General features: G+C 27.0%; 2 protein-coding genes across 3 annotated transcripts in view; one reads left to right on the top strand and one right to left on the bottom strand.

The window, feature by feature from the left end:
• Window positions 1–14,227, bottom strand: part of LOC148239497 (baculoviral IAP repeat-containing protein 7-B-like) — a 50,146-nt gene that overhangs the window by 16,932 nt on the left and 18,987 nt on the right. The window lies entirely within an intron of this gene.
• The window catches only part of Sol1 (CUB domain-containing protein Sol1), a 387,647-nt gene continuing 381,837 nt past the window's right edge, over window positions 8,418–14,227 (top strand). The window contains exon 1 of the mRNA XM_088205243.1: window positions 8,418–8,438. Within this exon, the coding sequence (XP_088061369.1) occupies window positions 8,433–8,438 (6 nt within the window). The 5' untranslated portion in view covers window positions 8,418–8,432. The remainder of the gene's footprint in view (window positions 8,439–14,227) is intronic.

Genomic DNA, 14,227 nt, shown 5'->3' with positions numbered 1-14,227 from the left:
ATGCACTATTTAGTATATTATAGTTTTTAGCACATATAGCGATTTTGCCTATATTACGTCTATGGTCTCAAACCTTTTTTTTTCAAATGTCCTATTTATATGCAGAAACAAAATAGTCACATAGGCATATTTAGTAAATACAGTAGTGCCGAAATTGTCCACAATCCCGATCATTTTATTTGGATTTTCTCGCGCAAATGAAGTTATAAAACTGCAAGGTATTACTTCTATAACATATTTCTTAAAATGTCTGGGTAAAATTTATTGTTAATATTTAATAAAATAGACCCTCAGTAGTAAATTTGATTTAACTTTACGTGCTTTTTATTTGACTTTATAGTGCTTTTATTGAGACTTTAGGTCTTCTGTAGGATGTTGTTACGAAACAGATCATTTAATATATCAATAACAATTGATACGCAATTTATTAATGAGGCTGTTTTTGTTAAGTAATAACAGTTTTAACACTTTGTTAAATGCTTAAAATATCAGTAAAAACTGAAATCCAATAATTGTTACAGAAAATCAATAATTGCTCATTTACCTTACAATAAAAAATGTTCATTAAATAACTACAAGCAAGTTGAGAAGCACCGTTTGCTTTAAATATTTAAACGACTCCTTTGCCTATGAGATTGCTAATTATATAACAACTGTCTACCATTCGAGTATGCTACATTACGTGAAAGACGAACCTTCAAATTGGTGTGTAGTAATTTACGCCACATTAAACCTTCTCAAAGACCCAATGTCGATAATGGTGCAATGTCTCTTTGGTTAATCAGACCCCAGGTATGAACACTCGTGACTCTTCCCGGAAGCTAAGCTCTACATTGCAGGTCAAATATTTTTTACTCAACGAATTAAAACTGGACATAGCTTAAAATCACTTAGTCCACGTATGTTTAGCGAATGAAACTAATTTGACACTTTGTTCCAACGCCATTTTGGCATGGCATCAACATGGCATTTGAAATCGGACACACGCGTGGTGTTGTGTGTTATACAGGATGTTGATAAGTCACTACATAAATATATACTTTAAGCATCAATTAGTAACATAGTAATAGGCTAAGAATCCTAAGGGCAAAAAATAATGATACTATAACAGTTGGATATATACCTCAGTAATTTGAGGTATATCTCCATCTGTTAAAATACTTCAGTAATTTAACAGATGGATATATACCTCATTAATTAATATGTATATAGGTGAAAATAAGATACAGCTTTAACATTAAATTAGTCCTGACATTTTTAATTGTCATCTGTCAAGATATTTTTAATATTAAAATCAACAAATAGATAACTTTTTGCCAGAGAAGAAACCAACTTTTAATACTATATTTATGACCGTATTCTTAAGCGAGAACAAAATAAAGTAATTCAACTTAACATGGTTTAAAAAAGTGTACCTTTTATAACTCAAAAACATAATTTTATAAAATTGGTATTTATTAAACATTTTTGTGTGTTAGTAAAAAATATATATACATATTTAATAATCAAATTTATTAGGGAATTGATAGTAATAATTATTATCTAAAAACGATAAGAATCTATATGATAAGTATTATCTACTAATCATACAAATTAGTGTTTTACAGTCGAATAAAAACAAGCATCTTTTCAACACGTGTGAAAGATAAAGATACCTATTTTTAGCAAATATTTTGTTAAAATTTAGCGTTTTGAAACAAGATTTTACCAACACTTAAAAACCAAAATTCCTCTAGAGCAGCTCTTAAAAACCAAAATTCCTCTAGAGCAGATAGATGCACTGTTCCCTTTCATATTATCATATTTTCATCAATGGTATTTTATAATATTAAAAAATTGTTGTTTTTATATGCAGAAAAAAAAATATGTTTAAAAATAATTTTGAAGTAATTTTGAAATAAAACAATATTGCACATTATCATAAATTAAGAGCTACGCAGTTCATAACTCTATTGGGAATGTACAGAATTGTGCAATATCTTTGGGTATTTTTTTTATTTTAAGATTAGATTTATTTTTCCACTTTGTTTGGAGTACGTCTATGTATATGTGGTTCAACATTCAAGACTGTGTTTTTAGATGATAAATTGTTTTATCTAGAGGCAGCTGTGTGAAGTGAATGCGAATGTATCTCGAGGGCCTTGAAATTATGAATGGAATATGACAGAAATGCGCTCTGCAATGTGCATTTATGCATATGAAGCAGATCATAGCAGGATGAAAATGCTAGTTGTTTTAATATATACATATGTATATAATATGTTTTAAGGGAAAAATATAGTTTGACTATGTTTAAACTGCATAAATAAATATATACCCCACAAATAGGCGCAAGATATTGATTTTATTTACATGTTTATAAATTAAAATTCACATAAATCATATTATTTATTAGTTTATATTATACATATTATTGAACTAAAGTCAGTCTAAGTTATGCAATGCTATTGAGAAAGTAAAATAGTACATAAATCGCTGAATTATGAGAATAAGAACAAGTAAATCTAAATGCCAATCTAATAAAATTAGTTTAACTAGCGTTATGAGTATTATAGTTTACTCTGAGGCAACTTTAACAAAAAGTTTGTATATTCGTCATAAAATAAATTAAAATTTGCGGTATATGTATGATACGTTAAATATGTAAAGCTACAGACGCAGACATTTTGTAGTTGATAAAAAAGTAGGTCTTGAGCATTCAAAATATTCACACAAAGTAAAATATTACTGTGATAACAGAGATAATATAATGACACGTCTATTTTATCTAATACATGTCACAAAACCCTTTGTCTGTTTTTATTGTAATTTTAATCAAGTTTAAATCATATTTAAAAAAAATAATATATATCAACAATTTTTTTTCAATGCTGATGATTTTGTGCAACAAAACGCATTAAATCTCAAAATGGGCTAATAAAAGTAGATAAGACTTGCATATTTTTTTTTATTAAACGTTTATTTAAATACGATAATATTTTTTTATTTTATTTTCAACAATGCATGTTTATAGTTTATAGCCATTTTAATGTAATAAAGTGTAATAAAATCTAAAATTGTATAATAAATATATATAAATAAAACATTAGTGGTTACAGTACAAAGAGAAAAAAATTCAAAAAAAATCTTTCAAGGATCTGAATGAGCAAAGAAATTGCAATAGATTAAATGTAATTATGGGTATATTTAGCAAAAGTTCTAAAAGCATTAAAATATGTTTTTAACTCCCTAAAGCTTTTTAATATGCTTTGGAACTTTGTGTTTTTATTTAAATTTAAAGTTATTTTTATTGTAGTCTTCGAAACATAAGATTATTGCATTAGGGTGATTACGCGAAATATTTTTCTGTTTTTGTTTTTTGGTATAAAAATATCAATGTTCTGTAATTGTTAATATTAAAAGAACAAAATGAAGTATTTTAAATTAAGTATAAGAAGGATAATTATATCTTATTTTTGTAACTGACTTGCAATTTATGAAAATAGTATTACTAATGTTATTCATATTTTAAAACGAGTCTAATTAATTTCTTAAATAAATAGATTTAATTTTTATAATAAACGTGCTCTTTCTAATAAATTACGGTCTGAGGGGCGCAGTAGTAGCAAGTCATCTAGAGCGAAGTTATAAAATGAGCTTATTAAATTTCAGCTTAAAGCTCAGATATTCAACAGAAAATTTCTATTCTACGTTCCTGCACTGTTCAATTGGAAAAGCTGTGTAAAAAAGTTTAGCTACTACTATAATTATGTAAGCCGAATTGTTCGTTTATTATTTAATTACTCATAGATTATTTAAAACTAATAAGGATATTTTTTTGTAAATTTCTTTAAATGATTGTAGACGGGCAGATCCATACGTGTGTGCTACACATAGCTGGTACGTTTACTAATTGGAATTGTTGGATTCTTATCAAGTTTTTTTATCAGAAGAATTTAATATTTGGGAAGTACACAAAAGATTTATTAATGAATAATATCTTTACTTAATTTATCTTATCTAATTAATAAAAAGTAATGAATAACTTTTCTATCAAACCATTTGCTTTGTTCTCAGTTTCACAATATTTAAATTTAATTTAAAATGTAAGATATATGTATTATATAGGAGAAGAAATCAGGAGCACACGGTGCACCACACACAAGCAGAACTCAATTCGAATTTATTGCTTGCTGCAGTGCACAACAGAATTTACCTTTGTCGCCAGCATCGTCAGCGGATTTATTACGTATTTGGTCGAAATATTAAATTCAAATTTAGATCCATTTATAGGTATACCTAGGTACAAGCATAAACTATAACTACGAGTATATCAGAGGCGAGTTGCATTAGCAACGCGCACGGAAACTTTACAATTCAATTCCGTCAATATTCAATTTCTGGACACAAGTTTTCCAAACGGGTTTTCCGACCGATTTCACAGAGAGAGTCAAACTAAAGACGCTTTTCATTTAATAAGGATTCGCCCATCAAAAGACAAGTTTAATCTTTGTATTTTGATACTCAAAATCACCTCTAATTAATAATTTATGTATTACAATGATTTTAAATTCTAAATCAGTTAACATTTTTAGGAACTAAATGAAAAAAAATATTTCTATTATTTTGTATCTTACTGGTATTATATATTTTGTTTAATAAAATAATACCATGTATTGTTTTCTAACCATCGTGACACTTTGGGGATACTTCTTAATTATTCGTAGTTTTTAACTGATCGAATGTTGAATGCAATATAGATAAAGTATTTGATTATTCGAATTAATTAGTATTTTTTTTTCTTGGTTTTCACCTATATTAATGCAAAAAATGACCTTATTGCTTAAAAAAAAAAAATTAATGTTAAAATGAATATTTGTTATTTAAAATATTTTATTTTAAAAAAATATACATAACACAATGTTGCGCGAATTATAGATCAGCGAGGGTGTGAAAAAAATATCTAATTCAATCTTCACCATACTCTTTGATCAAGGAGGTTTTTCGAATCAATAGGATTAGGATCAGCTAAGGTTCAATTTATTTATAAAAATTAATGAAACGTTTAAAACAAACACTTTTATTTATTTTATTGTATATACAATAGCTTATAATGTCTAGAATTAATTTGTTAGATAAAACAATAAAATCAGATCCATATCATAGTTTATTTTGTGCGGACTTGCATATAAATTAAATAACTAAAAATAAATTAACTGCAATCTAATTATTGCATTGATTAAAAACAAACAATAAAAATAATGTTTTTTTTTTTAAAACGAATTCTGCGAATTTTATTCATAATAGAGACGCCTGACAAACATTTTATTTACAATTGCTTTTTAAAGGTGTAAAAGATTTTTTTCATTGAGAAAAAGCATCTTATTGTCTCGCATTTCGAAGCAAAATAAAGGCCCATAAAGGATCATTTATTAAAGGAGCGGAAATAGTCACTTATATTGCGAGCAAAAATGACTACCTGAGTTGCTCAAGTATACAAATTATTTCATACTATTTTTTTCGAATTTAAAAAATTTTAATAATAATTTCCATATTAATATAGTAGTTAAAAATTGGTAAAATAATACGAATAATCAAATATTCGTTTAAGAACCTTAGAATAGTCCTTATTTAATTAAGAAATGCCTAATAATTATACTATACATTTATTTTTCAACATGATTAAATTTTAATGCAAAAGTACAAGTCAAAAAAATTTAAGTACTTGTTATATTTGTGACGCTCGATTTTTTTTGCTTTTATTATTATTTTAAATAAACATTCCAACCCATCAATCCATATTTTTATTTTTTTTGGCCCGCCAGCCATTTTCACTCTACGGAACCTTTGAAAAGTTTGTTTTGTCCCGCGGCGAAACCAATAAAAATGGTCCTTTTTCATTAGAAAGTTTGCTAATCTGGTTTATTGGGACTTTTCTGTTCGAAAAACGCAAGGGTCGCCCAAATCGATGAAGATAATTAAAAGCACACAAACATACGTATAGGAAATCTTGACAAAAATAGCAGATGTAAAAAGAAATTCTGAAGAGTACGAATTAAGCTTTTATGTTCCGAGAAAGCTCATCACTTTACAATATTTTATTACCACTTCATTTTTATACAATCAGGTTTATCGCTGTTTTAGCAAATTAAATCGTGAAACAATCTAGAGACTATTAAATTGTTTATTAGCCTATTTTGTTTAATCATTAAAATTTTAATTACAATATACGTTTAATAGCAACCATATTAATATTTAATAAAAAGCAAATTTAAGATTTCAGGCTAACAAAATTTCATAAATAGTTTTTTTTTAATATAAGTATTATTTTTTTAAATACACATTTTTTTTTAGAATTTATAACCATTTTTATGTTCACATTTTGTTATAAGCTACAATAATAAAAAAATATAAAGTAAAACGTTTTTGGTTACAGTTTAAAGTAAAAAAACAAAAAAATCTTTAACAATTTAAGTATATTAATCTAGAAATTTAGAATCAATAAAATGTATTCCTTAGTCTTTGTGGCATTTTGTGCTTTCATTTAAATTTAAAATTGTTTATATCGTAGTCTCTAATACATGAGATTTGACTGTATTTTCTAATATAAATATTTTTTTTTATTGTTGATTTTTCAAGGCTAATATGAAATTTAAAAAGTAGTATTATTTATTTTTTACGGTTTTATTTTTGATGACTTGCAATTTAATAAAAATAGTATTGGTAGTGTTACTCCATACCGAGCAAGCATAAGTTGAAATATGTCTGATTAATTGTTTATATTTAAAGATTTTATTTTTTGTAGTAGGCGCGCTATTACTAAAAAATATTATTCTAAAGGTCGTTATTGCGGCAAGCTTCTCAAAGCGAAGTTCCGAAAGGAGTTTGTTAAATTTAAGCTAGAAGTACAAGTATAAGCTGTTTAAAGTTTCTGCACTGTTAATTTTTGAGAGGTGGTGGCAAAGTTTATTTACTTTTTTGAATTTAATTTGCTAAATTTCAAATATTTATTAAGGTTTTTAAGAATAATTTTATAAAATTACTATTAAAATAAAAAGTCACAATTTTACTACAGACAGTAATTTAATTTCTGAGTAAATTTTTAATACAATTATTGTGTAATACTATATTTTTTTTAATATATATAATTATTATATTCATAGACATCTATGTATTATGTAGCAAATAATTTTATATTAATTTAAAATTAGACATCAAATTTTGTGTTCAGATTACTATTAATATTATTATTTCATAAGGCAAGTGCAATCTAATAAGATAAATTAAAAATATTTAATAAGCTTATTATATCACATAATATAATTCTTGAGATGAAACTTTTGAAATAGCACACATGTACTTCTTAAAGGAAGTTAATATCATTATTGCGTAACATATCGAGCAGCGATATTCATGTATGCAATTTCGTATAATATTTTTATTGTTGCGTTATACCGAAAGCTCGGTTTCGATTTATTGTCTTGGCATGAAAGCTCAAAGCTCTACGTACAATTTTACGTTCAGTGCAAAACGCATTTCTAAACGAAGTTTCGTCGACTTTTACAAAGTGAAATAAAAAAGAGTAAATATCGCTTTGGCTCAGCTCCACAAATTGTTTCAACGCTTATATTTTTCAGTGATATATAACCTACGCAAATTTTACCAGAGCCTCTTTCCATCTTGGCTTTCTCGGTTTTTTCCCGTTGGATATATATTTTATATGTATTTGTCGATGATATATCACATATTGCTCTTTTGCTACACCCTTTGTATGGATGTATGTGTGTGTACATAAACACCCTTTCACGCATTCGTATTTTATGTGTATAAGACTTATATAGATGTTGTATATAATATACGAAATTTTGCGGTCGGAAAGCTTTCGGATAAATCGCAAAAGTTTGTCCAACAAACCGCCACATCGGACGGATTGCTTGCAAAATTAAACACAAATATAATATATTAATATATTTGCACAAACGATTACCATGCTAAATGCTTCAATAATTTCATAACCAATATTCTAAATATATATGTTATTTGTAGATGTTTTTTAATAAAATGTTCATAATATATATTGAATAATGTTTTGGAAAGTTAATGTTTACATTCTATAGAACTATTTAATACATTAATTTACTTTAAACCAATTATTATTATTTATAAAACAGTCTATTGAGAAAACTACGAAATAGTTTTGCAATTTAATGCATATCAAAAAATATTTTAATCTATATCCAATTTTTATCTTATTTCAATTATTATTGTAAAATAAGATAAGCATTTTTTTATGTGTAATAATATATTTATATAATGCTTACATTGCTGTTTTTTAGAAACTCACCTTTTTTACCAAATTCTACATTATTATATTAAATAATATTTGTATTTTGTTCCAGAAGTCGAAACTTCCAATGGCACCATGACGTCACATGACGGAGAGCGATAATGTGATGGAGGTGAGAACCCATTATCTTACATATCCACCGACTTTCATACGTATGTGTAAAGGATTACATCACACCTTGGTGTTAGCCCAAGCGAGAGCCGGGTAACTATTTGGATGGTATATTTGCGAATAAGCACTTCTAATTGGAAACATTTCGCGCTGTTAAGACTCGCTGCTACGTTGCTAACAACTCGGTGCCGAACAAGCCATTAAAATAATGCAATTGTTTTTGCCACCTTGAATAGTCTTTTACCCTACGATTCAGTTTATATTGGAACACCAAGGCTAAACAACCCTATAAATAGCGAATAAGTATCAAAACTACTTGGACTATATGCAATTATAAAAATTGAATTAAAAAAAAAAAATTAAAAATATCCGTTAACAATGAATGATTTTTTATTTTTTATATTTATTTAAATTTATCTTACAAGAATATAAAAGTTGTGTGTATCGTGAAGAATCTTAACTTCCTATGAATCGAGTTGGTGGACTAGATAAAATGCCGATAAAAGTAAAAAACTGCATTTCTTTAGAGTTGGTGGTGTTGGTATAAAGTTTTAGATTGTCTGTGTTGATATAGTGTAAGCTCCAATGACAATCAGCTCAGGATCGAAATCTAGTCGGTCGAAGAAAATAAACCACTCTTTTGTCTGGCTTCCCCGTACTTATTTCGAAATAAGTACAAAAAGTATGTGATTTAAATTCTAAAAGAATCTCTTTTTATATTTAATAAAATTAAAAATTGTTTTAACGCCTGCAGGTGTATTTTAACTAAATATTTAAGTAAAAAAGTAATTGTTTTTGTAAGTTTTGCTACCTGTTTTGGCTTGATACTTTTTTACAAAATGGTCATTTGAACCGTGTTATACCAACAATAAATATCCAGTTGATCGTCATCGCTAGTTTTTTTTTTCCAAAACTTTTTTTCGCGCCAAAGACCAAAAAAGCGTGATTTTGCAACCAAAATATATGCTAGAAAATCTGGTATTTAATTATTTTTATTAGGTACAATTCATTATAAAAAATAGTGGCAAGTTATATTTTATATACTGTAAGAAATCTGAGTCTCTCTCGCCTTGGTTGGCGTCTGTTGTCGTTGCCATCTGAATCTTTTTTAATTCTCTAGTCTTAAATATGTTAATCGTCTCGTCTAGAATCGTGTAATCATCTGACGAAGTAACAAATTGTCACATTTTTCATACTCCTAATTAAAGACAACCCTGTCGAATCACAGATGTAGATGTTGGTGGGTCATTTGCATCGTTTGATTATTCAACCAACGAAGTATATTCACGCCTTGAAGTAAAACTTTGGAAATCATCATTGCAAATATCAGAATAGAGGCATTATTTATCACGAATTCTGAACATACGATACAGTAGTTTTTCTAGTGCTTAAATCTTTAATTATTACGCCATTATGATAGTAAATATTATTTTATATTGTTATCGAGCTTTTTGTCAAAGTTGCTTATTTATTTTCATTGAATTTAATATTTTTGTTTGAATAATCAAAATGCAGCTTTATTAAAAATCCAGAAAAAACCCAGAATAATTAAAATCTTACAGGACAATTAATATTTTGCTTATTTCAGCAAAAATATTTGGAAAGCTACTGCTACATACTATAAATCCAATAATCTTAAGCTATTAATTTGTATTTTGCAAGATCATGGCACTCTTTACCAAATACACTGAATGGCAAACGAGAATAATAAAATCTTACTTAAATCTTTCTGTATATTAGCTTTGACAAAGTGTGGCATATGACATATTTATTTTTATTAATTCTCCATTGTAACCTGACAGAAGTAAGCCCAATGCGTTACAACGGGCAAATATGTACCAACTGAGTAGCGCAATCAGACATAATTAATACTTACACGTAAATATTAACCACTAGATTAAAAGTCTGAAAATCAGTGACGTCTTTATTATTAATTATAAATTAATATGTGCTATACATTTAATAATTAATAGATGTCACAGCAGCTGGGGTCTGTTTTTGTAATAATAGTGCATTTTTATATAAATAAACATTTGAGTGCCGTTGCCAGAGCTCGAACCAGCAACCTCTGAGTTACTAGTCTGAAACGTTACGAACTACACTATTCCAAAACTCAAAAAAATAATATTTGCATATAAAATCACAACTTTAAATCTAAGCGATATGTATTTTTTTTTTAAATATAAAGACGAAAAATCGTTCATTTATTCAATTGAACCAGGAGTACCACAGTGCAGTGTATTAAGACCAGTTCTATGCTTATTGACCTTAAAAAAATTATCCTTCATGTTTGAGTTAAATATTAAAAGAGGTTTTTAATTTAAAACTAATCAAGATAATTTAATTTAAAACTATACTAGAGACGAACAGATGTTTATTCGCTGCCAGAAAGCTGTCAAGAAAAAAATCGTGTAAAGCCTAAATTCCTTAACTATGTTTTTTCTTTAATATTTTATACTTGACCAGTGACCAGTGAGCAAAGTTCTACTAATAATTCTTTGACCTCTTAAATGCCAGCGACTCACCGGTGCATCGTTGGTTGTTTATTTTTTTTTAATTAATAAAGGTTATCGTACTAGCTCCATTTATTAGTAAATAAAGTATTTATTAATCATTTTTAGAAAGAGATACTGAAATGTGAAAAGAAATATAAGGTGACTCACTTAAAAGTCGCTGCCGTTTAATTAGTGTACCTATGTGTACAAGTGTAATATGTGGAATCGGGTAATCCTTATGCTATTATATTTATTTTTATATTTTAATTAGCTTCGCAAAATAAACCTATCTTACAATCTTAAATAATAAAAAAAATATCTATATATTGAATACCGAGATTTAAAAGCATGCCACGAAATATTTTTATAACAATACATCTCCGAGTAGTAGGCATTTTATGAGCTACGACCTTAGCAAAAAGATCGATCGAAACGAGAAGGGGTTTGAAGGCACGCACGTTTTGACACTTTAACATTTCGCATGATGAATTATTTTCGCAGAAGGCTGTAAAATCCTTTCGGATGATTTAAATTTCATCTTGATACGGGCAAAGCCTAATGCGTCTAGCGAATTTTAAACATTGCGCACGAACGAGCAGAGGAAAATTCAGAAATTTAAAAAGCACTACATGTGTATAGGTAAAACTTGTCGGTAATGATAGCTTTGAATTGGTAAATAAATAATGTCATTTTTAATAAAATTTTTAATATTGTTTGCTTTTTTTATATCACTAATATTATTTAATTTCTTCAGCATAATATGTTGGAGACTTTGATGCAAAGTATTTCAATAGCCCCATTTTTACATTGTCGCTTTTTATTTATTTTTTTAATTTAGAAAATTTTGTTTTATTTAAAATAAATGGTAGTGAAAGGAGCAAGGTCTCAAGAATAAAGTGGATAAAATAAAACTCTTTTGTCAAGCTTCTTGATGAAATCGAAAATGTTTTTTTTATTATTTTTGATAATTATTTGATAGATATTATTATAAAATAAACCGACACCTATATAAAATATTTATATAGCTAGTATTAAATACATACCATAATTTTTATATTTATTTTAGGTGAAGAATAATAATATACTTATTCAAAATAATAAAATAAAACTAAAATATTATTGTAAATATTCGTTTATCATTTCCATCAATACAAATTGTTCAAGCATACTTTTAAAATGAGTAAATCAATTTTCATTCAATACTACGATTATCTTACTCTATTGTGGAAGTATTTTATATATTTTTGTTTTATATACGTTTAGTTCCTGTAAATTTTACTTCAACTATATTTAAGTTATTAAAATATTCAAATTAGCAACCACTCGTTCAGTATTTGCACTTTGCATATTATACTAATTATTTGAGATTCTTTAAAATATACTTATCTAAATCACGCTGCCTAAAATGCAGTGATCATAATAAATACTGATATTAAAATAATACCCATTATCGTTATTGTAAAGAAAGCTTCTGCGTACCAAGGTGAATTTATCGTTTTAATTTATTCTAGTTAAATAAAACAAAATGCGTAGGTTGTTTAGCAATTAGTGCCACATAAATCTTTGTGCTCCACTAGTTTCAGAATAATCCTCCTCTGATGAATTTATAACGATACGTTTGAAAATAATTTATCAGACGTGCGCAATTCTTCGGTCGAACCGTCAGTTAAATGTTTTAACAGATGGTTAATATTTAAACTATGTATAATACAACTTATCTTTTGAAAGAGATTTGTATGAGAATTTTATGAAAATTCACACTGTGTTTGATAACACTATACAATATACATTAAAATAATGATTAAGTGACTAATATATAATTTGGTTACTCTTTAACCTATCTTAAGCATTTACTTGTTCCATATACAAATTTCAGAAGATGTAGTGCAATGTTTTAAAACTATTTGGTTGTAACATTTAAATAAAAATGTGAGCTAAAAATTGTATTTAATAAGTATGTTTGTTATTATTCCAAGTTCCGTGTTATTTGTTAGCAAGTATTTGAACAAAAGTATACACTTTGTATTTGGTAATACATTTTTAAATCATCAGCGTAAAGCGAGTGCTTACATTGTAAATGTTCCGACAGATCATTAATAAATAATAAGAGTCCCAAGTGAGACCCCTGAGGGACACCCTAGGTAATACAACTGGTGTAAATTCATAATTCATCCCCGTTTATTCACTGTCGCAACTGAGTTTTACCTGAAATATATAGTTCTGGCTATTAATAAATGTTTCCGTTAATTTTAATGTTTTGTTAATTTATCTAGCGTTTTAAAAATAAATTTATGTATACATATTATTAAGATGATATCTTTCATTGAAAATTTTACAGAAATACCAATATGATAATAATTAATATTTTAAAGTGATCAAGAAAATAATTAACTTTAAACACACTGCTCAGTCAAGTTAAATAAAAAAAAACTTAAAAAATATTACCAAAAGTTTCTTTAAATATTTTCATTCTGCTCTTAATGAATATATTTTGCTCTTTTCTTAGTAAATTTCGTTTTATTGTGCTTGCTTTTTAATTAACTTAAGCGTTCGTCTCGGCCTAGTAGGGTTCCAAAATTAAATAAAGGTTGCACAATTAATACTGTACCGTATTTTTTATTTTATTATCAAGACTTTTGAAGTACATAAAAGTAACATTTCTTTATAAATAGAGTAGAGAACTGTGAGTCAATAACTATATTATTATGTTCTGTGGAATTATTTAAAATAAGTATCCATAGTAGCATCTTTAATTATTTTTGGAAAATTTTGCTAGACCTACAGTATGTTTTTTTTCGCACGTTCCATGGTGGCTAACTTTTTGTTTTTTTAACACTTTAACAATTAGCACCATTTTAAAGAACTTTTAGTACCCAATGTTTACGACCTAGCTCGATTTAAATGAATAACTACGATATTTATCCGTGAGATTACAAAAATCTCAGTAAACATAATCTGTGACGATCGATTGTAATTATATTAATATATAAATTAATAATTAAGATCTACCACATACAGTATAAATTATTAAAAAAAAGTTTTATATGCGATTCAAATCTAGAACCCTCAGATCAATAGTCAGAGACTTATACCACTAGTCTATCGCGCTGGTTAATTGTATATCGTGCTCTTAATACAGGAATAAAAATAAACTCGTTCATTATATTTTTTTATTGGTCATGAAATATTTATAACTAGTTGCTAAGATAATCTTAAAATGGTATCCCTACATTATTTTAGAATTTGAAACCAGTTTGTAGCTTTAGCGGGTGATTGTAAAAATCTATTTTACCAC

The sequence above is a fragment of the Plectrocnemia conspersa genome, unplaced genomic scaffold, assembly GCF_051122295.1.
Source record: "Plectrocnemia conspersa isolate PC_06_02 unplaced genomic scaffold, ASM5112229v1 ptg000001l, whole genome shotgun sequence".
NCBI classification, from domain to species: domain Eukaryota; kingdom Metazoa; phylum Arthropoda; class Insecta; order Trichoptera; family Polycentropodidae; genus Plectrocnemia; species Plectrocnemia conspersa.
The sequence above is the reverse complement of the archived record's forward strand: the minus strand, read 5'-3'. Positions and strand labels throughout refer to the sequence as shown.